Source organism: Panthera pardus, unplaced genomic scaffold (genome assembly GCF_024362965.1).
Source record: "Panthera pardus isolate Hobbes unplaced genomic scaffold, ASM2436296v1 HiC_scaffold_16, whole genome shotgun sequence".
NCBI lineage: Eukaryota > Metazoa > Chordata > Mammalia > Carnivora > Felidae > Panthera > Panthera pardus.
The window spans coordinates 70,801,170-70,827,663 of NW_026526721.1; the positions used below are offsets into that span (position 1 = coordinate 70,801,170).

Below are 26,494 nucleotides of genomic sequence, written 5' to 3' on the forward strand. Positions count from 1 at the left end.
TGATACATTTCTCCATGGATTTAATCCTTTTATCTCTTTGCAAATATACATGTCTCTTGCCAGTTTTTTTAAATATATATAAGCTTAATGTTTTTAAAGTATTATAATGAGGATTCTTCTATTAAAAAAAAAATTAGGGGCACCTGGGTGGCTCAGTCGGTTGGGCGTCCGACTCTTGATTTCAGCTTGGGTCATGATCCCAGGGTTGTGGGATTGAGCCCTATGTTGGGCTTTGTGCAGAACGTAGAGCCTGCTTAGAATTCTCTCTCTTTCTCTCTCTCTCCCCGCCCCCTTGTACCCCTCTCCCATGCTCATGCTCTTTCTCCCTCTAAAAACTCCAAACAAAAAAATTAGCCCAAGATCAATTAGTCCTCAAGACTAAGAACTGAATGGCTGAGAGAAACAGGTTCTGCAATTAGCACTACAGGCCTCAATCAAAGCTCATTAGTCTGATAGATGTGGACGCTGCCTCCTTAGTCTTTGGGCAAACCCTCATGTACAGGTCTCCAGTAGACAGCATTCATTGCCTTACACTCCAATCTCAGAGGCAGCAGTAGCAATTTATGTTTCTACTCACTAGTTCAGGAGAGGAAAATTTTTCCATACCAAAGATTATTAACACCAAGGAGGAAAATAAAAGCTACATTAATTTATTGTACATTTTTCTTTCCCTCCCTCCCTTCCATTCTTTTTTAAACAGCAATTACGAACTTTATTATTTTTTTTTAATGTTTTATTTATTTTTGAGAGAGAGAGAGAGAGAGCAAGAGAGCGAGCATGGGTGGGAGAGGGGCAGAGAGTGAGGGAGACACAGAATCCCAAGCAGACTCCAGGTTCCCAGCTGTCAGCACAAAGCCTGACACAGGGCTTGAATCCATGAGCCATATGATCATGACCTGAGCCGAAGTTGGATGCTTAACTGACTCAGCCACCCAGGTGCCCCTATTTGTTGTACATCTTTCACGAGTACAGGACTAGAACACATTTCATGAAAATTTTGAATAGGAAAACAAAACTTTTTTCAATAAATATGACAAGAGTTCTATGTTATAAGCAATTAACCAAGGTAGGAGGAAAAAGAAATGAAGAAAGAAAAGGATATAATGAATAGAGAAAATTTTAAAATTCTTGGCAATAATGGTCTGGGACCCTTCATATTCTTCCCACTGTCAAAGTCCTTCCTCCAAGAGAGGCCTAGACTAGCACAGAGTATGCCAGACCTAATCCCTACCATCTGTCAAAACCTTTTCTGTCTTCCTTGACATCACATACCTGCTTTTAGTCTTCTTAGAGTTAAAAGTGTTAGAACTAAGATATTCTTGTGGAAATCTTTCCTGGGTATATATGATATTGGTTAATTTCACCTGTGTGTTTGAATAAGTATACTAAAACTTGTATTGCTGTATGCTTAAACAACCAGATTAGAGCTAGTATTTTAAATATCCTTCACAGTGTCTCTAATAGCCAAAGCAAAAAAAAAAACAAAAACAAAAACCCAGAATGTCACCATAAAGTTGTTTTTGATGACTTTAAGCAGAGGTAGGTTAGGAGGGAAATAACATCTGTGTGACCAAATGGACTATTAATTCCTTCAACGAATATTTGCTGAGTGTCTACTGTCTGTGCCAAACACTCAGGTGAACTAGGGATACAGTGGTAAAGAAGAAAGACACCATCTGTGGCAAAAGGGATCAAGTCCCTTTGGAGTAATACTTAATTTACTTAAGAAATCAGGTTCTGTATTTTCAGATAGCTTGAGATTACTCCTTTACACAACACTTAAATATTTAATTCCAATAATTTCTGATGAAAAAAAATTTAAACTGTAATGCCTATATCCCTTTACTGGAAATGACATGTCTAATATATTTTAGCATTTTCTTTATGAGCATCAATTACTGTATTGTGCTATAACATAGTAATTACAAAATATCACTGAAATATGGAGGGTTCTTTGCATAGATGCCTACTGGTGTCAAGTTGCTATGTTTTTAGTGTGTCTTGCTTTTAAGTATCTTATTAAAATTATGCAGTGTATCATACTGATTAAAAAAAGAATATAACAGACATAACTTTTAAAACAGGATGGAACATTAATACCTTTAAAGCCCCTTGATGCCTCTTTCATACCAAATCTTCCTTCCTCTTAGAGTTAACCATTAACTTGAATCTTTTGTTTAACATGTGTCGCTTTTTAAGTTTAATTTTTTCCTTCAAATTACTTTTTGTACTTTTAATATGCCTGCTTTTACAAACTCTACCCAAACAGAAATTTGTTAATCTGTTTTAGACAAGGATATGAGAAGCAAGCTCATCAGGACTGTGCTTTTATGTAAAACACGACAGGTTCTAAGAGAAAGCTGGAGGGGATCTCTTTTGAATAAGGCCTTGATGGAGACATCCATTTTGCCTGTTTAAAGGCTTTTTGAATTTAATTCCTGCTACTTAAGATTGTTCCAGATGGCTGAGAATGCCAAGGAGATAACTTTCTAAATCAGGTGTTATGTAGCCAAAGGATTCAGACTAAAAGATCCTGAAAGTATTATTAATGGTCATCAAATCCAAACTCTTCATTCCCTATTGAAAAAAATGAAGCCCCAAAAGTCTGAATGACTTGCTTTAAGTCATAGAGCTAGTTAACAGCAGAGCCAAGGTCAGCATTCCAGTCACTCAGATCACTGGTTTTCAACTGGGAACCCGTGCAGGGGATATTTGGCAATGTCTGGAGATATTTTTGTTTCTCACTTTGGGAGGGTGCTACAGAAGCCAGGAATACTGATAAACATCTTCTGAATTATAGGACAGCTTCTCACAACAAAGAATTATCTTGCCCAAAATATCAACAATACTGAGATGGAGAAACCCTGACTTAGAACTACACTTTGTCAGATCTGTGTAATCAACTGTTTACTTAATACAAGTATTCTGAGAAAAAGTGTCAAAATAGATTATTTCCTTTTAGTTAAGCATTCAGGCAGACTTACGGTCCAGTTTGATTCCCTGTGAGATGGAACATGTTAAATAAAGAAATAGAACATACTCACCAGGAGCCAAAACCCAAGGGTCTCCTATCATAATCTGGCAGATCTGGAGCAATCTTACAAGCCTGTATGTTCAGGTACTTAAATATGTGGACTTTGCCTTTTATACATATCTAAAAAAAATAACATAAATGCAACCAAATTATTACTCATCTGAAATATATGTATCCCTTTCTAAAAATCATAATCATCTTTTTATTTAAAGTATATTAGAAATATATATATATTTCTAGCAACCATATATAGTGATATTAAAAATCTAACACTACATAACATATTATTTGTTATTTTATGTGTTTACATGATATATATATACACACACACACACATTTTTAGTTTCTAGTCATGAATAAGTTTCAGTAACATATAAAATAAATAACTTATTATAAATACTGATAGAATACCAAGTAAACTTATCACACTGGTTAGTTAGGCACAGTCAGGAATTTAAAGCATTGCTCTCCATGGATTATACTGGCAACTTTTGCTTTTAGAAATCCAGCAATCATATACAATTATGCTTTGAATCCTACTTTCTGTAAGAGAGAAAAGCAGGAAATGATTAAATATTAAAGTTGTATTTCTGTTGACAAGTAAAAATATAAATTCTTTAGGATTATGAGATCCTTCTACAGTTATGAAGTTTACTCATAAAGCTTTAGAGTTGCCATTCAGAGGTTTGAACAAGACCACGAATCAACTGTAGAGTACAAACTCTATAGTGAAAAATACACATTGGTAAAGTTGTTCAGATTATAGGATGTCTGGAATCTATGTATGAAACTACCTTATAATTACTTTATTATTAGTTTCATTATCAGTCACTGATAAACAAATGACCAAATTGATTAAATGAGGAACTTAAAGATTTTAGAAAATAAAAAGGTACAAAAATGATGGTTAAAAGAAATGTACTGATAATCCTTAGTTCTGAAAGCCAAATATTTTTATTTGTGTCTAGCATTTACATTGGCTACATTCAAGTTTTACTAGAAAGAAATTAACTCAAATTTTATTAGAAAAACTTCAAGGAAAAACACTTCAACTTAAAAAAAAAAAGTCAATTCAATGAAAGGAAAAAACATTCTGGAAACATTACCTGTCCTCCATCCCATTTATTCAAGACTTCTAAAGAATGCTTATGTGTGTGAATTTACTTTAAAAGAACTTCATTTCCAACAAAAAAGATAAATGCATAGAACTTCAAGTTTTAAGTTCACCCTTTGTCAAAAAAGTTCACAACATCCTTCAAATCCACTATAGTTTACCTGTGCGGGAGGAGACTGTAGTGGATTGTTATCTAGGGTGATCATCTGTAGGTGCCTGAGGTTCCGATAACAAACGGGGATTGTTGTAATTTTATTGCAGGAGAAGTCGAACCGTATCAAAGGCAACTCTGCCAGCTCTGCCGGGTGATAAGATGGGAATTAACAATTAATAATATTTCAAAATTAGGCAAGTTTTAAAAAAAATTTTTAACATTTATTCATTTTTGAGAGACAGAGAGAGATAGAGTGAGAGTGGGGGAGGGGCAGAGAGAGGAAGACACAGAATCCGAAGCAGATTCCAGGCTACGAGCTGTCAGCACAGAGCCTGATGTGGGGCTTGAACCCACGAACTGTGAGACCATGACCCGAGTTGAAGTCAGATGCCTAACCGACTGAGCCACCCAGGCACCCCAAAACTAGGTAAGTTTTATGGGAGCTTCTAATTAAATACAGTGAATTTAATGTATTTATCTCCATTCTTTCTTAACAATGAACTGATACTATAAAATGAAATCTAGTTACTTACAGATGGGAATACTAATAAAAAGCAAGCTATGTGACCACTCACAGAACTAAAGAACCAGAGGCTGATACCACAGAAACACAGGCATAACCAAGGAATTAGATGATAATCTGTACAAAAAACAAGTACCTAAGTCCCCAACCTCAACTCATGTAGCTAGGGCACTACTTCTTTCCAATCACCACAGAAGTCAACAACTTATTCTCTAGTGAAACTGAATCAAAAGGCTTTGAACTCAGGAAGTTTAGGCACAATGGAAAGTCAGGATGATGAGGTGCTCGTTGAAAATGAAGGCTTTAAGAGAAAGTCTTACACAATGATGAGACCTCAGCGCTTTCCTACCCAACCCCAACCCATCCCCAGCCCTCGTATCTGAGTAATCTCCCTTCCTTATCCATGGGGGATATGTTCCAAGATCCCCAGTGGATGCTGAAACCACAGTTAGTACCAAACCCTATATATACCATGATTTTCCCTATATATACCATGATACATACCTGTATATGTATACATGATAAAGATTAATTTATAAATTAGGCAGAAGAAAGGAACAAGAATAATTAATAATAGAATACTTATAACAATGTAGTGTAATAAAAATTATGTAATTATGGTCTCTCTCTCTCTCTCTCTCTCTGCTAGAAAAAGAGGAAGGAATCAGCCATAGGTACATAAAAAAACTAAGCAAATAAAAAAAATTATTAACTCCAGAAAAACAACAACAATAAAAAAAAAATAAATGAAATCAGGGTGCCTGGGTGGCTCAGTCAGTTAAGCGTCCAACTTCGGCTCAGGTCATGATCTCGCCGTTCGTGAGTTCTAGCTCCGTGTTGGGCTCTGTGCTGACAGCTCAGACCCTGGAGCCTGCTTCAGAGTCTGTATCTCCCTTTCTCTCTGCCCCTCCCCCACTTGTGCTCTGTCTCTCTGTCTCTCTCAAAAATAAACAAGCATTAAACAATTTTTTTAAAAAATGAAATCAGTACATCAACTGAATTGGCAGGGACCAATATTCATATAGTTATAATAATGTAAATAATAATGCTTTGATCAGAAGTTGTGATAAAACTATACTGGGAAGACAGTAGGAGGGAGGTGAGAGTTTTTGGATGATGGGTGATAAGTGTGTAAGGAAGTTAAATCCTCATCTACCACAATGGGAAGCTCACATTAAATGTCAAAATGTATAAATCGAGCAAAGCTCTTAAAGGCACATCATTTAGAAATATGTCAAAAAATGCCAGTGGAAAGAGTCAAAGGCAGAGAAGGCAGATGCGTCTAAACATTAAAGCTGAGGAGGGGGATAGCTGAGCCAGAGGAATGCTATTATTGATTTTAAACTTTTTTTTTTTTTGGTATTTGTTTAAATTTTTTTTTTAATGTTTTTATTTATTTTTGAAGGAGAGAGAGAGAGACAGAGACAGAGCATGAGCAGGGGAGGAACAGAGAGAGAGGGAGACAGAGAATCCGAAGCAGGCTTCAGGCTCTGAGCTGCCAGCACAGAGCCCAACTGTTTTTTAGTATTTGGGTTAGTATTTAGTATTGGTGTTATATGGAAGTGTTGAATCACTATATTTGTACACCTGAAACTAATCTTACACTGTATGTTAATTAAATGGAATTTATTATTATTTTTTTAATGTTTGTTTATTTTTAAGAGAGAGAGACAGAGACAGGGCATGAGCAGAAGAGGAGCAGAGAGAAGGGGAAACACAGAATCCAAAGCAGGAGCCAGGCTCCAAGCTGTCAGCACAAAGCCCAATGTGGGGCTTGAACTCATGAACCGTGAGATCATTACCTGAGCCAAGTTGGATGCTTAACTGACTGAGCCATCCAGGTGCCCCTAAACTTTTTGAATATTATTTGACTTTCTGAATGATATATTATTTTATAACAATTAAAATTTAAAATCAAAATGGCAATACAACTAAAGACACTAATATCTACCAAACTGTAAAATGTCAGAGACCACCACTTACAATGAACTTCCACACTAACTTGTATAGCTACTGAAATAAAACTTTCCTGCCATCTCAGTTTAGCTGAATATGCTGAAATTATAAGATAAGCTAATATAAAACCATTTAAAATTATTTGTGTGACTCACCATTTTCTTGGGAATACACCTTCAAAATCAGATAGAGAAATAAATTAGATGATAAAACTACTAGACCGCAATTGTCATCTAAAACCCCAAATTTTCATTTTCACTAAAATCCCAATGTTTTCATTAAATGATCTTATATGAAGTCAGTATTATTGCGTTAGTAAGCTTTTAAAGATCAACATAGTAGATGAGTCCCACTACATACTACCTACTACTACTCTGCTGAGTAGAAGGGTAATCTTGGATTGAAATTTGGGGTTGTAAGGTCTGTGCCATGATTTTGTTCAGCTCTGCTGGGGGCCTTCATTCACATTCCTGAGAGGGTAGAAAGCAGGCCCAAGAGGAAATGAGGAAGGCTCTGAAAATAAAAGGTGAAAAGTTTACCAGGCTAAAGCGACTGAGAGGAAAGTTAAGCAGGATTTTGGCTAGTGTGATTACAGTAGGGTGTATAAAAGTAGACTGAAAAATCACTTTCTGAGACATTTTGACATCCATAATGTCAAAGCTACACTAGTATGTTAGAGCTAAAAATCATATTGGGTCATATTGGTGTTAACATTTGGATTCTAGAATGAAGCAAAAGCATCATTAGTCAATTCAATATTTACTATACACTGTAAGTCATGTTTTAAAGCAGAACCTAGAGCACCAATGTCACGAAAATACCTTCTAAAGGATAGAGTTAAGGGAAAGTGGATGGGAGTACAGATGACACAAGAGTTGCCATGAGCTGATAACTACTGTAGTTGGATGAATCACTGCTCTCATTTATATATGAAATTGTCCATAATAAAATTAAAGAAATATATACTCTGATCTAATAAAATAATAGTTCTCCCCATTTTCATTTCCTTTTATAAAGCTTTTTCTTTCATGAATTCATATTTTGAAGGCTTATAAATTATACCTAATTTGTACAATCATTTTTATCACTCAAATACATATACCAGAGCTTACAGTGAGCCTAAGATAACCAGCCTCCCAGTGCAGTCTTTCACTCCATTCATTATTCACTCTACACGTCACCTCCAAATGTTCATTAGTCCCTACCTGAATGTTTCCAGGGAAGGATAAAGTAATTAAGTTCAAGTCAAGTCCATTTGAAGTCAGTGCAAAATGTAGGAATGTTTTTCATTATGCTAAAATATCTCATTATCAGAAACATGATATATTTCTCTCAAGTAGTTATGCTTACTGAAACTTCCAGGGAACTTACCCTGAGTTGCTACTTAATTCTGACTAGATCTAAAAATACAATCACTGGTTTATAGTTATTAGAATTTTTCACTGCAGAATCTTTTATTTTTTTAATTTTTATTTTTTAATGTTTGTTTATTTTTGAGAGACAGAGCATGCACAAGCAGGGGAGGGACAGAGAGAGAGAGAATCCCAAGCAGGTTCTGCACTATCAGTGCAGAGCCTAACTCGAGGCTCAAACCCACAAACCACAAGATGGTGACCTGAACCAAAACCAAGAATCAGCTGCTTAACCAACTGAGCCACCTGCGCACCCCTGAAGAATCTAACTTTTAAAAGTTAGACTGGGTGGCTTAGTCAGTTAAGCAACTGACTCTTGATTTCGGCTCAGGTCATGATCTCATGTTTGTGAGTTCGAGCACCATATCAGGGTCTGTGCTGCTAGTGTGGAGTCTGCGGTGGATTCTCTCTCTCCCTTGCTCTCTGCCCCTCCCCTGCACATGCTTGTTCTCTCTCTCTCTAAAAATAAATAAACTTAAAATCCACAATGAAACATGTAATAATTAAATCATTATATCTTGAATACTGGCTAGATGTTATCTATCTATCTATCTATCCCAAATGTTTATTTATTTAGCTTTGAGAGATAAAAATGTGCATGAGTGGGGGAGGGGCAGAGAGTGAGGGAGGCAAAGAATTCCCAAGCAGGTTCCATGCTGTCAGCACAGAGCCGGACAGGGGGCTCAAACTCATGAACTGTGAGATGATAAGCTGAGCTGAAATCAAGAGTCAGATGCTTAACTGAGCCACCCAGGTGCCCCTGCTGTAACTCTTACATATTTTTGTCTTGTACTTATCAGTTCTGAGAGATCTTTAATATAAAAAGACAAATAACAATAAAACAATTATTTCGGGACACCTGGCTGGCTCAGTCAGTAGAGCATGCAACTCTTGATCTCGGAGTTGTGAGTTCGAGCCCCATGTTGGATGTAGAGATTACTTAAAAACAAAATCTTTAAAAATAAATAAGTAAAAATAAAACAACTATTTCACCATTTCTTACCTTCAGGCAAACGTAATAAGTGATTTCTTCTGACGTTAAGGTCTCTTAGGGCCTCCAAATTACCAACTTGGGAAGGTATTGTTTGAATTTCATTGCAGCTCACATCCTATTTCAAAAAGATATAAAGAATTTTTCTAATATTACTAATTTGTCTGCTTTAAACCATCTGTAAAATGAGGTTAGATAAAGATAATACCTATGGTCTGTCTTAACTGCGAAAAAAATTATGATTCTATGTCCAAGAATAAATCCATAGTTTGTACTAGCATTTAGTTTTAAAAACTTATAGGCTCCTGATTTTATAGATATTAGATGAATCTACATTAATTTTATGAGAACAAAAATTAAATGACTTAAGATGTGGACAGGAAGCTTAGTATCAGATCAAATGAAAATTCTAGTGAAAAAGCAAATTAGAAAAAAGTATAAAAACATCTATTTAGGACAATATTTTATTAAAAACAATTTTTTTTTACATTTATTTATTTTTGAGAGACAGACAGAGACAGAGCGCAAGCTGGGGAGGGGCAGAGAGAGAGGGAGACACAGAATCTGAAGCAGCCTCCAGGATCTGAGCCATCACCACAGAGCCCGATGTGGGGCTCAAACTCACGAACCATGAGATCATGACCTGAGCTGAAGTCAGACGCTCAACCGACTGAGCCACCCAGGCACCCCAATATTTTATTTTATATGTATTTTAATGAGACTGGAAGAAAAAAGCAAAACAATGATAAAAATTATAATGATAAAATTAATTGAAAGGAAATCCTACTTTCAAAATACCAGTTCACCTGCTCAAGAATATAAAAATGCACTGAAGATGACTCAAATCATTCTTTATGAAACTGAAAGTGAGGGGAAAATAGTAAAGGACACATAACTCATAGGCTACGGAAAAAATAGATACTGCCCTATTGGCATTTGATCAAGTTGGTACCAAGACATGTATTATGTAAGCCTTCCGGTATCTTGGTCAACAGTTTGATAACAGATTCTGAAAAGAGGCTGACTACAGATTCCAAGACTGACAAATTCAGAATTCCATAACTCTGAGACAAGCCACGAAAATGTACAAATCCATGGGGAACAGTAGGAAGTTGTCTAGGTTAATAAAAGCTCCAAGATGCCATATTAACACTTAAAACTCCTCTAGTATATGAGTAAAAAGAAAATATTAATAGACTTAACTATTAGAAAAGACCACTTGCCAAAAACTTCAAACATTATTTTAAAATTTTCCCATAATATTCTTAGAGAAAATAATATTATTTTTACTTTTCTTACCAATTAATGACTGAAGTAGAATCAGTAGCTGTATTTTTTGTTCCAATGCTCTGAGCAGCAAAGTTAAAAGGAAAGAGGTTGAAAGGATAGGGAAAATTGAGCCGAGCCAGAAGACAAAAGTAATTTATAATATTTCTCTTGGAAAATGTGTATCTTGAAAGATAGAGGTTTACTCTCACTTAAAAATGAAGGGAAACAGGGGCGCCTGGCTGGTTCAGTCAGAGGAGCATGAGACTCTTGATCTCAGGGTCATAAGTTCAAGCCCCACATTGGGTGTAGAGATTACTAAAAAAATAAAATAAAATAAACTTAAATAAAAGGGGGAAATAAAAGAAAGAAGCAATAGATGTTGTAAGAACAGGTTCCACTGAGTGGGAATCAAGAGCTCATTAAAAAAAATTATTTTAATAAAATAAAAAAAATAACCAGGTTCTGAATAAACAAACATACATTTTTGACTTTATTTCCTAGATCTAACTGCCTGTAAATAAATAGTAGTCTAGTATCTAGACTCCAGATTTAACATATTTGTGAATTTTTACATGTGACTGTTTACATTCATAATCCACCTGAAAAAAAGAGAGAGCTACTGTGTGGTCCAGTTAAATTGTACATGTATTTTTTTGTTCATGATGTCTATCTTTGTTAATAAACCTACATGGGATGATCCTCCCAAATCTCAATGGACATAACTGTATTGGACCATTTCAGAAATATGAAACGTGGGCTCTGGAGTTAAGGTAGATTGGTTTAAAATTCTACCTCAGTTATGGAACCTTGGGCAAATTACTTAACCTATCTAAGTGCTAGTTTCTTCAGCTGTAATATGACGATAAGTATTATACCTAATTCATAATGTTACTATGGTGATTAAATGGGAAAAGTCTCATTGCCATGCCCAGGACATAAGTACTAAAGAGTAACAAGGAGTGGTTCATCAAAATTAAGCTTCTTAGAAAACAGAAGGCAGTAAAGAATAGCTTACTTTAGAGAGGGAGCTAGGTGCTAGAGATAGCATGTAAGGCCAAAAAAAATAAGCCTGATCTTTGCGGTGCCCAGTCCCCGAGAGGGGCTCACCCCAAATCAGAACACTGACGCTATTGAGATTTAATGTGAAAAATCTAAATGCATTATTAACTCATATCTCAAAAGCTTATTAGCATAGAAATCACTTAATATTGGTTAGAGTTTAATCTGATGACTTTGTCCCATTCCCCGTGGGCCTATTAGACTTGTACTTTCAGTTCTTGCTTAACTCTGTGCTGAAGCATTTCAGTACTGATCAGCCAGCAAAACTTCACTATTGATACCTGGAAAAACTCAAAAAGACACCTTAATTTTGAATCTTTCCTTACTACAAAACAGAAAATGGTATGACTATGGATACACATACATGTGGAGCAATAAAAAAGTAAAATATTAACTTACAAGTTCTGTTAAATGTCTGAGATGTCCAATTTCTTCTGGAAGTGACACCAATTTGTTATTACTAGCAATTAAGACTTTCAATGGTAAATTACACAAATGTACTGGCAATGTTGACAGCTGGTTCCGACTAAATGGGTAAGTAGAAAAAGAAAATAATTAGAACCCACCATTCAAGAAAAAAATTTTCATCTTTCCCAACCTATACTCAGTAAAGTGACAAACATTAAGTCATGGAAGGAGCAAACAGGGTATTAGATTTGGGTTCTAGCCTCCATTTCCTCACTTACCAGCTTTGTGGTTTTAGGCATGATATTTAACTTACCTGCTTTTTATAGATTCCTCATCTGTAAATTGAGGATTTTAATCCTTATCTACCTATCCTACAGGGCCCTGTACCATAAAACTCCTTTCTATAATGATGTGCTACATATACACATATTATCACTTTATTCAAGTTAATTTTATGTAAGATAAAGTAATTTAAAAATACGGTAGGGGCACCTGGGTGGCTCAGTCAGTTAAGTGTCTGACCCTTGATTTTGGATCAGATCATGATCTTATGGTTGGTGAGATCAAGCTCCACATCAGGCTCTGCACTGAGTATGGAGCCTGCTTGGGATTCACTCCCCCCACTCCCCCACCTCTCAAAATAAATAAACAAACATTAAAAAAAAAATAAGGTAGTGGCACCTGGGTGGCTCAGTCGGTTAAGCGTCCGACTTCGGCTCAGGTCATGATTTCACAGTTCTTGAGTTCGAGCCCCGTCAGCTGTGCTGACAGCTCAGAGCCTGGAGCCTGCTTCAGATTCTGTGTCTCCCTCTCTCTCTGCCCCTCCCCTGCTCATGCTCTGTCTCTGTCTCTCTCAAATATTAAATAAATATTAAATAAACATTAAAAAAAAGGATAGATGACTATCATCCTCTCCCCTTCCTTCTAAAAAAGGGTTATAAACATAAAAGTAGTTGTAATCAATCTACTTCTCTCATCATTACATACATTATAATCAAATGTACATAAATGATTCAAATATAGTTCTATAGTGACAGATTATGATTTCAAATATATGTCAGCTGACGTATAGAAATCTTTTATTTATATAAAAATATGCAAATCAGAGCTAAAAGTACACATCTATCATTAGGATAAAAGTAAGTTAAAATATTACTTTTATAGATTTAACTTTTTACTCTCTAGGGTCAATTGGCCCCATTTTCAAAATCTTTTGCTGATTTTACTAGCACAGATCATCAGCCTTTAAAACTTTAAATAATTCTATTTCTAGACATTTATCTTAAGGAAAGAGAAAAATAAACATTTACATATCAGAGCCTCTGTTAATACTACTTTTAGCATGGCAAAAAACTGAAATAAACTAAATATCCAAGAGGGAAAACGAGTTTTAGAAGTATATAAACAATACAATAAAATGTTTACATATAAAAATATTTCCTGAGTATTTCATGACAAGGGGAAAAACTCACTTAAAAATTTGACTAAAAGCCTGGAGAAAAAGGAAAATATCACCTATAATTAAAAAACTCAGATACAACATTTTGATGAATATCTTTTATACCTCTCTACATTTGCTCATTTTCTCCAATGAACATTTATAACTTTTATAATGAAAAAAAAAGTCTTCTAAGATATAAAAAAATGGAAATGAGTCAAATAAATGCATTTACACATTCAGAACTCAGTATACAAAAATAAATAATCACAAGAATGAAAGTACTTTCAGATCTACTATCCTCATTTGATAAAGCTTATTTGAAAATCTAACTGGAGAACCACAGTCATAAGACTGTTGCAATCTTATCAGACTAATGACATTTATAGTTACAAAGCTAAAGACAAAGGGAGAAACAAGGAGGACATAGGAAATATTGTTAATTCAGCCTAGGAACATGTATTGATACTGCAGATATGAACAGATAATGTAAATTTTAGTGAAAGCCAAGAGAGAACTAAAAAGACCACATGAAACCAAAAATCAAAAAAGAAGAAGAAAAAAGGAGGAGGAGGAGGAGGAAGAAGAGGAAGAGGAGAAGAAAAAGAAGAAGAAACAACAACAACAACAACAACATCCTTACCTAATATTTAAGAATGTTAGAGCTTGTAGGTTTAGAATTGCTTCTGGTATATACCGAATACAATTTTGGTATAAGTTGAGATTCTCAAGAGAAACGAAATGACATGCTTCTATGGGAATTTCTGAGAGGCGATTTCGTGACAGATCTGAAAGAAAAATAATGTATATTATTTTACATGGAACTTATTTTATTGAAATGTTAGGTAAATAAGCAGGTTTCATGATTGTTTGAATTCCCAAGAGTTCCCACTGTAGAGACTTGTCCAGAGTAAACATTCATATACTTATTAATCTATTGAAAAAAACATTTTAATATATGCCTCTACATCTTTTTGCCGGGAAATACTGATTCTTTTTGAATCTCCACATATACTGAAAAAAATAAAACCATTATTTTTTGCAAGTAACACAAATTCTGAGGCACATCTGCCTACAGTTACACCAAAGATCATACTAAGTATCAAATATCCTAGGAAACAATGGATCCCTAAAATCCACCTTCTCAAAAGCACAGAAACATTCTGAGGTTTTTGGAAAAGCAAAGCAAAACTGAACAAAAAATACTGCCCTTTTCTTTACAAAGATTATCAGGGTCATGTCAAAAGGATTCAGGAACCATTTTTTGCTCCAACTGGCCAAAGATGAGACAATTTGAGCTTCAATAAGGATAATACTTGCAAAGGACTCAAATCTATCACATATATTGAATAATACTAGTTTATAATGATATCTCTCTCCCACCTCCCACACCAAAAGATAATAGAGAACCAATTCATTATCTTGTAAACTGATTAAGGGGAAAAAATCAAACATTTATCTCGCCTTCCCTATACGAACTGTACCACTGAGTAAACCAAACAGATGAAGAGAGGCACCTTTGTGTAAGTGTTCTAGCTATAAATGAAAAGTAATGATAGAATCTAGAATTGGGTACTGGGGCACCTGGGTGGATCAGTTGGTTAAGTGTCCAACTCTTAATTTCGGCTAGGGTCATGACCTCACAGTTTGTGGGATCAAGTCCCCATGTCCGGCTCTTTGTTGACAGTGTGGAGCCTGCTTGAGATTCTCTCTGGCCCTCCCTCTCCTTCTCTTTCAAAAACAAAAACAAAAACAAAAGTTTAGAATTGTGTATTAACGGCTATCTTTACAAGGGGCGCCTGGGTTGCTCAGTCAGTTGAAGTATCTGACTTCAGCTCAGGTCAAGATCTTGCATTCAGAGCGTTCAAGCCCCCCCTCGAGCTCTGTGCTGACAGCTCAGAGCCTGAAGCCTGTTTCAGATTCTGTGTCTCTCTCTCTCTCTCTGCCCCTCCCTCCACTCACACTCTGTCTCTAAAATAAACATTAAAAAAAAAATTAAAAACAATGACAATCAGAAGTTGTATGCCTCCCTGTAGAAGAAGAGAACATCATTTGTGGTCTTGCCAGAAGGACAGAACCTGCGTCTAATCAAGCGTTTGCAAACTTTCAGGAAGTGCTGAAGACAAAGGAATGTGCTGAAATACAGTCACTCTATCATTATCATTTAGATTTCGTTAAATATACTGTGAGATTCATTTGCTTACCACTGTTTTTCTCTTCTTCTGCCCAATCTTAAAGTCTCTGTTTGCAATTATTTGGTGAGAATCCTTTACTAAAAGCTTTTCCTAAATGGAGGACCTGAGTTCCTGCATATCCACAAGTATCTTGCTTTCACCATAAACATGTGAATAATACTTGGCTAGGTATAGGCACAGTTCCTTTCTCAGAAATCTGTAGATGTTATTTTACTATCTTCTGAGTTTCCAGTGTCCCCTTGCATAGTCTGGCACATATCTTGATGATTTTTCATTGTAAACAGCTTGGTTTTTTTTGTGCCCCATCATCTTCAACACTCTGGTCTGGAACTCAACCTTTCTTCAAATCAGAGAAATGCTCTCCTATTATACATTTAGTTGTTGCATCTCCTCCATTTGCTCTTTCTCATTCTCTCTCTCTTTTTTATTTACTTACCTACCTACTTTCTTACTTATTTATTTTTCTGTTTTGGTATACTCTTCTGCTTAATGTTCCAGACCAGGAATTTAAGTCTCAACAATAATCATCCTTTCCACAAATTAATACATAAAAAAGCTCCCCCCTTTTCTTCATTTTCTTTTATGCTATGACTAGAAGCAAGTCACTTTGTTTCTCCTGAAAATCTAGGATAATTTATCTTGTTTTGTCTATTAAATCTGTCATCTATCACTTCCAATTTCTATTTCTGTTCTATTTCACTGAAGTCACTTGTTCTTGATGAAATCCTTGTTCATCCTATCTCTGGCTGCTTAAGTTCCTTCAAGTGAATTACTTTCCTTTGCTAATTCATGGCTTGCCTCATCCTTGGAGCTCAGGTCAAGCTGCCTGAGTACCCTGAATGGCAGTTAACACAAAGACTGAGGAAGCAATCTCTACAATGCACGGGAAGCTTCCACTCAGAGGCACAACTCTTACTGAAAACTCAAAAATTGTGATAGTTGCTCCATAGGCTTTTGCCTCCTTTCGGTCACAGTATGTTCCCCAAACTTACATATTCCCTCCAGGCCACACCAGCCTGCAGGCCTCAGAGCTGCTTACTCTGAAGTTGGGAAACAGATCACCATCTTGCCAAAATGCCTCGCCATATTGTATTCATTAGGAGAAAGTCAAAGACTCGGTTAACTTAAGACTAAAAATTTCCTACAGAATCACACCGTAAACAACCTCTTTCTTACTAAATGCAACAAGAATTATTTTTTATCAATTCCTGTTTAAATTTTATTAGTATAATTTTAAAAGTTGAAGAAAAGAGAGGTACCTGGCTGGCTCAGTGGGAAGAGCATGTGGCTCTTGATCTTGGGGTCATGAGTTCAAGCCCCATGTTGGGTGTAGAAATTAGTTAAATAAATAAACTTTTAAAAGAAGTCGAAGAAATGAAAGAAATTAATCTCATTTAAATTTTATTTAAATTTAACCCTCTAAAAGGACAATTCCAGGCAACAAAGCAGGGACTACTGAAAGTCAGTTTGCCTAATATGTGTATTACAGAGTTAAATTACTTAAAATCCAGGAAAATGAAACAAACCACTTCTTTTTTTTTTTTTTGTCCCGAAACTAGGGAGGGGAAAAAAATAACAGCAAGATATATACTAGGCTTAGATGCATCTCAATAATTTTTTTAATATTTAGCAAATTTAAAGCTACACAGCCGCCTGCTCAGCCCACCGACTGAGCCACCTAGGAGCCCTTGAATTAAGGATTCTTATAAGGTCTTCCACTTAAACTGTATTTTTATTTCAATTTGGGAAGATAAGTAGCTTCTTCCTTATGTTAACTGAGTAAATTCACAAAAGAGTCGTTTAGGTCATTGATCATATTATGGAAAATATTGCAAAGTACTAATGGTTTATAAAAAATATTTTTTGTCATACTCTCTCAAGAAAGAAATAATTTTCTAGTCAAAGAAATGTGTTTTAAAATGACTTCAAAAAACAACCTTCAGGGGCGCCTGGGTGGCTCAGTAGGTCAAGTGTCTGACTTCGGCTCAGGTCATGATCTCATAGTTCGTGAGTTCGAACCCCATGTCAGGCTCTGTGCTGACAGCTCAGAGCCTAAAGCCTGCTTTGGATTCTGTGTCTCCCTCTCTGCCTCTCTCCTGCTCATGCTCTGTCTCTCTCTCTCACACACAAAAACAAATAAACATCAATAATAAAAAATAAAAAATGTTCAGTTTAAAAAAACTATGGATATGTATTATTCTTAAAACTCTGGTTATAAAAGCAATGATGTTAAGCTTCATACATGCAGAAGACAGCATAAAACATACATATTTTCCAATAAATAAGATATTGCCGGTACTCTAGAAGCCCCAGTGGAGCTCTTCCCAATCATAACCCTTTCCCTCTCCAAAAGAGAAACCGATCTACTGATTTTAGTGATAATCATTTCCTTGACAATTTTAACACCTCATCATTTTTAGTATTAGTTTCCTATTGTTGCTGTAACAAATTCAGGGGCTTAAAACAACACAAGTTCATTATTGTATGTTTCTGGAAGTCAGAAGTCTGAAATAAGTCTCAATGGTGGACTAAAACCAAGATGTATTGGCAGGGCTGCATTCCTTCTGGAGCTTTTAGGGGAGAATCTATTTCCTTCTCTCTTCCAGCTTCTAGAGACGATCCACATTCCTTGGCTGATAGTTCCATTCTTCCATCTTCAAGCCAGCGATGTCAGGTAGAGGCCTGATGCTGCCCTCTCTGCATCTCCTTCCACTTTTAAGGATCCCATAACATGCTAAGGATCCTGCGCATCTCTCCTTGCTCCCCCAATAATCCAGGATAATCTTATTTTAATGACTGCTGATTAGCGCCTTAATTCCCCTTTGCCATGTAACCTAACATACTCACAGGTTAGGATGTAAACATTTTTAGGGGGCCGTAATTCTGCCTACCATATCTATGAACTTTTTAAAAGGAGAAGCATACTGTATGTGTATTTTTTTTTGTGACCTTCATTCAACATTTGAGATTTGATGAGGGTAAAAGCAGGAAAATGATCACCTTTAGCCAAGAAGGCTGACCTACAGCCTGCACAGTTTTGAAAAGAATCAAATACTGCTCGTTGCTATATTCTTTTTTCTTTTTTTTTTTTTTTTTTTATTTTTTTTTCAACGTTTTTTATTTATTTTTGGGACAGAGAGAGACAGAGCATGAACGGGGGAGGGTCAGAGAGAGAGGGAGACACAGAATCGGAAACAGGCTCCAGGCTCCGAGCCATCAGCCCAGAGCCCGACGCGGGGCTCGAACTCACATACCGCGAGATCGTGACCTGGCTGAAGTCGGACGCTTAACCGACTGCACCACCCAGGCGCCCCACGTTGCTATATTCTTAAAGGATCTCATGACTGTCTGTACATCTCACAGATAGTTAATATTGAGCTGAACGATAAGCACCAGAGAAATCTTGCAAAAGTAGTTTTATAAGTAGAAATTCAAAGAAGATATTTATTATCTAATACTCCCTGCATATTCCCTGACCCTTGAACACTAAGCCTATAACCACCAGGTTCATATAGCAAAAGTGTAGCTCTTTCTGCCCATGGGCCCTGTCCCCACACTATAATAAAAGCACCTTTTTGCACTGAGAATGTCTCAAGAATTCTTTCTTGACCATTTGCTCATGGCCCCACATCAAGATTCACTCATGTAAATTGTATCCTTCATTTCACTGTCCTTCATAGCTTTCTACTATATGAACATGCCACAATTTATTTATTTATTCTACTACTGATGAACATTTCAATTACATACTGATCTAGATAAATATCTAGGAGTGAAGTGCTGTGTAATAAGATACATGGATCTTCAACTTCACAAGAGAATGACAAACTGTTTTCCAAAGTGGTTGTACCAATTTACACATTTACCAGCAGTGTGAAAGAGTTCTTGTGGCCTCACATCCTTGCCAATCCTTGTTGTTATGAGATGTTTTAATGTTTATTATGTTTTAAGGATTTTCACACTGTGGCATTTCATTGTGATTTAAATTTTCATTTCCTTGATTATTAATGAGGTACAACAGCTTTTCATATGTTCTTGGTCATCTAGTTATCTTTTCTTGTAAAGTCTTTTGGTTTGTTAGAGATCTTTATAAATTCTGAGTATGAATCTGGTATCAATTTATGTGTTGCAAATAACTTACCCCACTCTGTGGTTTGAAGTTTCATGGTCTTTGTGGTATCTTTGATGACGGTCTTTAACAGAGTACAATTTTTTATTAATCTTTTCCTTTATGGTTGGTGGTTTTTACTGTTTTAAAAGAAAACCTGCCCTACTCTAAGTTTAAAAAGATATTTTCTTCTAAAAGTTTTAGAGTTTGACCATCACATTTAATCTACTAGGAATTTATTTTCTAGTATGATGTGAGGTTGGAGGCCAATTTTAATTCTTGCTACAGGGATGCCCATTTATCCCAGTGACGGTTACTGCAAAGACCATCTTCCATCTCATTATTTGCCAATAACACCTTTGTCATAGATCATGTGTCTGTGGGTTTGTCTGCAGGCTCTCTAATCCACTGCACAACTTGTCCATCTTTATGTCACTATTATTCAATCTTAATTATTATAGCTTTACAATAATTCTTGACATCTAGCGGAGTGACCTATTCCTAAACTGCTAAGGTATTCCTACCACTTTGCAGTTCTTCAAGTATGTCTTGGCTTTCTAGGTCTTTTGCATCTCCTTATAAATTTTAGAATGGGCTTGTTTAATTTCATGAAAGCACTTGTTGAAATTTTTACTGAGATTGCACCAAATCCAACATCAATTTGGGAAGAAATAACATCCATGAACATCTTCAATCCACGAACATCTCCACTAATTAATTAAAGCCTTCTTTAATTTGTCATTGAACCTTGTGACATTGTGATTTTTCTCACAAAGGTTTTATACATCGTTTACTTGCTTGATTCCCAGGTTCTTATTATTTTATAAATGATATATATTTTTAAAACTTTGTTTTCTAACCATTAGTTACTAATAAAATTGATTTTTATATATTGATTATGTATCTGGCATTCTTGGTAAACATTTCTTTTAGTTGATGTAATTTCCTTGTAGATTCTTTTGGATAGTTCTAGATCTGTAATTACATGGTTTTATGAATACCGAAAGCTTGCTTTTGCCTTTCTGATATTTATTTATTTACTAACTTCCTTATTGAATTCCCTTACAATGCTGACTAGGACCTCCAGTATAATGTTGAATAAAAGTGGTAATAGAAGGTATTTTGTCTTGTTCCTAATTTCAAAGATTTTCAGTAGATATTCCTTATCAGATTAAGGAAATTCCTTTCTATTCCTAGCTTACTAAGAGTTTTTATAAGTAACAAATGTTGACTTTTCATCAATCTCTTTTCCTTCATCTATTGAGATGATCATGGGATTTTTACCTTTTCTTCTATTAATATGGAATTAATTTTACTCCTTTATTTCACTGTTCTTTTATTCCATTAGGGTAGACCTGATTTCTGTCCTTCTCATTAAAATTTTATTCCATTAATGTGAAATTAGATTGGCTTTTGAACATTAATTCTTGCATTGCAGAGATAAACTCAATTTAGTCTTTTTTATTTTATCCTTTTTATTAATTTAATAATATTTATTAATTTATAATAAAGGTGTTTTATCCTCTTTATTAATTGGACTCAGTTCATTAATATTTGGTTTAAGATTTTTGCATATATAATCATAAATACTCATAATAATACTCTGGAGCATTTATTTTCTCATACTAAGTTTTTAATTTAATGTTCATTTTCGAGAGAGAGGGAAAGTATGCAAACATGGGGGAGGGGCAGAGAGAGGGGAGATGGAGGAGGCAAAGCAAACTGCAGCCAGCGTGATGTGGGGCTCGAACCCATGCACTACAAGATCATGACCTGAGCCAAAGTCAGATGCTTAACCAGCTGAGCCACCAAGGCGCCCTCTCATACTAACTTTGTCAAGGTTTGATATCCAGGTTGTCTGGTCTCATAAAATTTAGTTTGGGAATACTCCCTCCTTTTTATTGACTAAAAGCGTTTACATAGGTTTCAAATTCTTTTTCTTTTTCCTTTTTTTTTTTTTAAGTAATCTCTTAAAAAAGTCTCAAATCATGACCTCAAGATACAAGAGTTGGTACGCTCTACCAACTAAGCAGGCCAGGCACCCCTCAAATTATTTCCTTTTAAGAAGCTTGTTAGAATTTATTCATAGAACTATATGGCCCTACAGTTTTCCTTAAAGGTCTTAAAAGAGGGGCGGCCTGGGTGGCTCAGTCGGTTAAGCGTCCGACTTCGGCTCAGGTCACAATCTCGCGGTCCGTGAGTTCGAGCCCCCCATCAGGCTCTGGGCTGATGGCTCAGAGCCTGGAGCCTGCTTCCAATTCCATGTCTCCCTCTCTCTCTGCCCCTCCCCCGTTCATGCTCTATCTCTCTCTGTCTCAAAAATAAATAAACGTTAAAAAAAAAAAAGTCTTAAGACTTTTCACAACTGACTGAATGTCTTTAATACTTCCAGGACTATTTAGGTTTTATAAATCTTCTTGAATCAATTTTAAGTTATTGGAATCTAGGAGTTTCCTATTTTCATCAGAATTTTCTATTTCATTAGCAAAAAGTTATTTATAATATCCTCTTTTCTTTTTCTTAATGTTTATAGCATCTGCAGGAATGTCTTCTATTTTCTTTTCTGACTTCGGATTTTGTACCTTCTTTCTTGATCAATCTCACCAATGATTTGAAAACCTCATTAGTGTTTTTAAAGTATCAACTTTGGCTTTGTTAACCCTATTCATTGTATAATTTCTGTATTGGTAAAATATTTCTATCTTTATCACTTTGTTATTTAGAGGAGGGGTTATGCTATTCTTTTCTTAATTTATTGAGATGGATGCTTAGCCTATTAATTTTTAGATAGTTCTTTTCAAATATATACATTTAAACCTATATATAAAATTCCCTTCAAGTGCTGCTTTAGCTGAATGAGAATATATATTTTATTAGGATATTAGATTAGAAAATATTTTCTATAATTTCCATTATGATTTCTTCTTTGTCTCATTCTGTTAGAAATGCATTCCTTAATTTCTAAACCTGAAAGGATACTCTAATGATCTTTTTGTTGATTTCTAACAACTTCATTATGGTAAGTTATTATGTTATTTCAATCCTTTGCTATTTCTTTGCATTTTCTCTATGGATCAGCATATGGTCCATTTTTATAAATATTCTATGTGAGTCTGAAAATAATGTGTATTCTACATTGGACATAATGTTCTACTTATATCTATTAGGTCCTATTTGTTTGGTTGCATTGTTCAAGGCTCATCTTTACTTTTTTTGGTCAGTGTTTGTATCAACCGCTGAGAGGGGCATATTACAGTCTTCAGCTACTACTGGTATCTTGTCTATTTCTCTGTAATTCTTTAAACTTTTCTTGATATATTTTGGGGTTTTGTTATTAGGTTCCTACAAAGTTTTAAATTATCAAATCTTTCTGGTAAATCAAATTTTTATAACTGTTAAGTTACCTCTTTTATTCCTAGTACCGTTCTTTGTTTGAAATCTTTCATTTGGTTGGTTTGGTGGACTGCCTTTAACGTGACTCCCATTGTTTATGCCCTTGTATAATACTCCATCCACTTGAGTGTGGGTGGGGCTTCATAAGTAACCAATACACAGTTGACCCTTGCACGGTGTGGGGGTTAGGAACACCAAGCCCCCCCCCCCCGACCAGAGTTGAAAACCAGGTATAACTTTTGACTCCCTCAAAATTTAACTGCTAACAGCCTACTGTTGACCAGAAGCCTTACCTGTAGTATAGTCAATTAACACAAAAGTTTATGTTGTATTATATATTGTATTCTTGCAATAAAGTAAGTTAGAGAAAAGAAAATGTTAGGAAAATCATAAGGAAAATACACTTATAGTATCATACTATAAAAAAAATCTGTAGGGGGCACGTAGATGGCTCAGTCAGTTAAGCATCTGTTGATTTCGGCTCGGGTCATGATCTCATGGTTTGTGAATTAAAGCCTCACGTGACAGGTACTAACAGCGCAGAGCCTGACTGAAATTTTCTCTCTCTCTCTCTCTCTCTCTCTCTCTCTCTCTCTCTCTGTTTTTCTCTCTGCCCCTCCTCCACTAGTGCTCACTTTCACTCTTTCAAAGATAAGTAAATACGTTAAAAAAAAATCTGTATAAGTGGACCTATGCAATTCAAACCCATATTGTTAAAAATCAACTGTACTGGGGCACCTGGGTGGCTCAGTTGGTTAAGCATCTGATTTCACCTTAGGTCATGATTTCACGGTTTGTGAGTTCAAGCCACCTGTCAAGCTTTGCGCTGACAGCTCAGCCTGGAGCCTACTTCAGGTTCTGTGTCTCCCTCTCTCTCTGCCCCTCCCCTACTCACGCTCTGTCTCTCTCTCAAAAAATATATAAACATAAAAAAAAAAATCTTTCTGGGGTGCCTGGGTGGCTCAGTTGGTTAAGCATCTGACTTCAGCTCAGGTCATGATATCATAGTTCACGAGTTGAGCCCCACGTAGGGTTCTGTGCTGATAGCTCAGAGCCTGGAGCCTGCTTCAGATTCTGTCTCCCTCTCTGCCGTCTCCTGCTCACTCTCTCTCTCTCTCTCTCTCTCTCTCTCAAAAATAAACATTAAAAAATTTTAAACATGCTTTAAAAAATAATCTTAAAAAAAAATCAACTATACTTCATTGGTTAGACTTGCCTTTAATTCACAGAATAGTGCAAAGGTGATGATGTCTTTCCTGTGGGTGTATCTGTCTCTCTCTGTTGCCAGCTTTGAAGAGGCAAGCTAGCATGAATTCTACCAATGAAAGGAAACAAATTCTGCCAATAGCCTGAAGGAGCCTGGAAGCAGGTCCTTCCCCAGTCAAGCCTCCAGATGAGAACTCAGCCCTACAACACCTTGATTGAAGCCCTGCTGCAGATCTAGCTATGCTGTGCCTGGACTCCTGATCCAAAGTAACCATTAAGTTCCTGAAGCTGCTAAGTTTGTGATAATTTGTTATATAGCATGGAAAACTAATAGTTAATATATCTATAGAGTATCTTTTTCTTTAAAAAAAATTACTTATTTTGAGAGAGAGAGTGAGCAGGGTAGGGGCAGAGGGAGAGGGAGAGAGAGAATACCAAGCAGGCTCCAGACCCAGAGCAGACCTGACATGGGGCTTGATCCCACAACCCTGACATCATGACCTGAGCTGAAATCAAGAGCCGGGCATTTAACTGACTGAGCTACCCAGGCACCCCAACAGAGTATCTTTTTCCTATTCTTTAATTTCAACCCTTATGGATCATTATGTTTTGAATATGTTTCTTGGGGCATTTGGGGTGGCTCAGTTGGTTAAGCTGGTCTGGCTCTTGGTTTTGGCTCAGGTTATGATCTCACAGTTCATGAGATCAAATCCCACATCAGTACAGAGCCTGCTTGGGATTCTTTCTCTGTCCCTCTCTCTCTGCCCCTCCCCCACTCATTCTCTTCTCTCAAAATAAATAAACTTAAAAATTTTTGAATATGTTTCTTATAAACAGCACACAGACAGATTTTGCTTTCTTTTTATTGCCTGACAATCTTTACCTTTTAACTGAAAGACACTATATTTAACATAATTACCCAATGTATCTGGATTTTTAAAAGGGTCATGTTATTTCTGAGATGCAGTCCTTGATTAATCATTAAAGTTCAAACTAGCAAAATACGCATACAAAATTTAACCACATTTGACTTAATGACTAATGTAGGAAAATCTCATTTATAGGCAGTGTCCTGAGTCTGTATATAAACCAAATGCTTCAAAATTACCTCATGTTTTTCTGTAGAGGGAAAAAAGATTTCTTAGCTTTGAGAACTATCTTTATACAATAATGCCAAAGAAATGCTAATATATGCAAATATATTGCTTTTCCAATTATTTTCTATTTCATGATGGAAATGCTTTTGTCTATCCAGCTGCCTAAGTCAGAATTCTGGAATCATACTTTTTCTTTTTCCCAATCTAATCCTATCAACAAACACTATCAGTTTCTTGATCCAAATGTATCTTAAATCCATCCGTTTCTGTTTATCACCTTTGTCACTGCCTCTTGAGATTAATCTAAGAATCAAATAAAACAGTGCATGGAAAATTACTTCATATACTATAAAACACAAAAAGGCATACATAAATCCAGCTTCCTTGGGTTGAGAGCAACACAGTAAAACAAATAACCAAACTCCCCAAATTATATGGAATTGTAGTAGGCAAGAAAATGTAACAGAGTACAATACAATGATTTATTACCTTTGGTCACCAAAAAGAAGTAATGTTGCATTTAATATACCCTACTTTTAAAAGAAAAGTTTTGTTTAAAAGAAAACATTTGTTTAATGATTTACATTAAAATGTTTAAAACAATTTCCTTATCTTTCAGTGAGGTTAAATAAGCACAAAGGTTAGTGTATCTTTGCGTCACTAGACTAAGCTTTTGATTTCACACATACAAGTTATTGTCACACAAGCCTCCTAAGCTTCCATCTCTGTGTCTCCATAGTCAATCCTAGGTTATTTTCAAGACTGCAAACTCAACTGATATTTGCCAAGTATTGTGAAAAGTCACAAACTGGATAATAAACAATGTTGCAATTAAGCTATTAAGTTACTTCTATGTATCATATCCTGAATGCGGCCTTGGTCTTTCACCAGACATTATCTTTTCGTCTAACACTTGTGACATGAGCCAACAACTATACCACTCTTTGGCACAGCCCTTGGATGTATTATTCAGTTGAGCAAAGCATAAAAGGCCTATTTTGGCCTGATAAAAATATAAGAAAATGTTTGGCGTAAGGGATAAATCATGGAAGTTTCAATTAACTAAAATAAATGTTTCAAGTGAAAAATGTTCTAAGGCAGAGTGCCTGGGTGGCTCAATTGGTTAAGTGTCTGACT

The 26,494-nt window shown here is 35.8% G+C and overlaps 1 protein-coding gene across 11 annotated transcripts in view; it reads right to left on the reverse strand.

Moving 5' to 3' along the window:
* Positions 1 to 26,494, reverse strand: part of LRCH3 (leucine rich repeats and calponin homology domain containing 3) — a 146,049-nt gene that overhangs the window by 80,898 nt on the left and 38,657 nt on the right. For all 11 annotated transcript variants that reach the window (XR_002079748.2, XR_008422470.1, XM_019448670.2 and 8 more), the window contains exons 2-6: positions 14,002 to 14,146; positions 11,912 to 12,038; positions 9,197 to 9,302; positions 4,310 to 4,446; positions 3,045 to 3,154 (exon numbers count right to left, since the gene is read on the reverse strand). Coding sequence is in view for 9 of the 11 variants with exons in the window: in XM_019448670.2 (XP_019304215.1) it covers positions 3,045 to 3,154; positions 4,310 to 4,446; positions 9,197 to 9,302; positions 11,912 to 12,038; positions 14,002 to 14,146 (625 nt within the window). In the remaining 2 variants the exon portion in view is untranslated. The remainder of the gene's footprint in view (positions 1 to 3,044; positions 3,155 to 4,309; positions 4,447 to 9,196; positions 9,303 to 11,911; positions 12,039 to 14,001; positions 14,147 to 26,494) is intronic.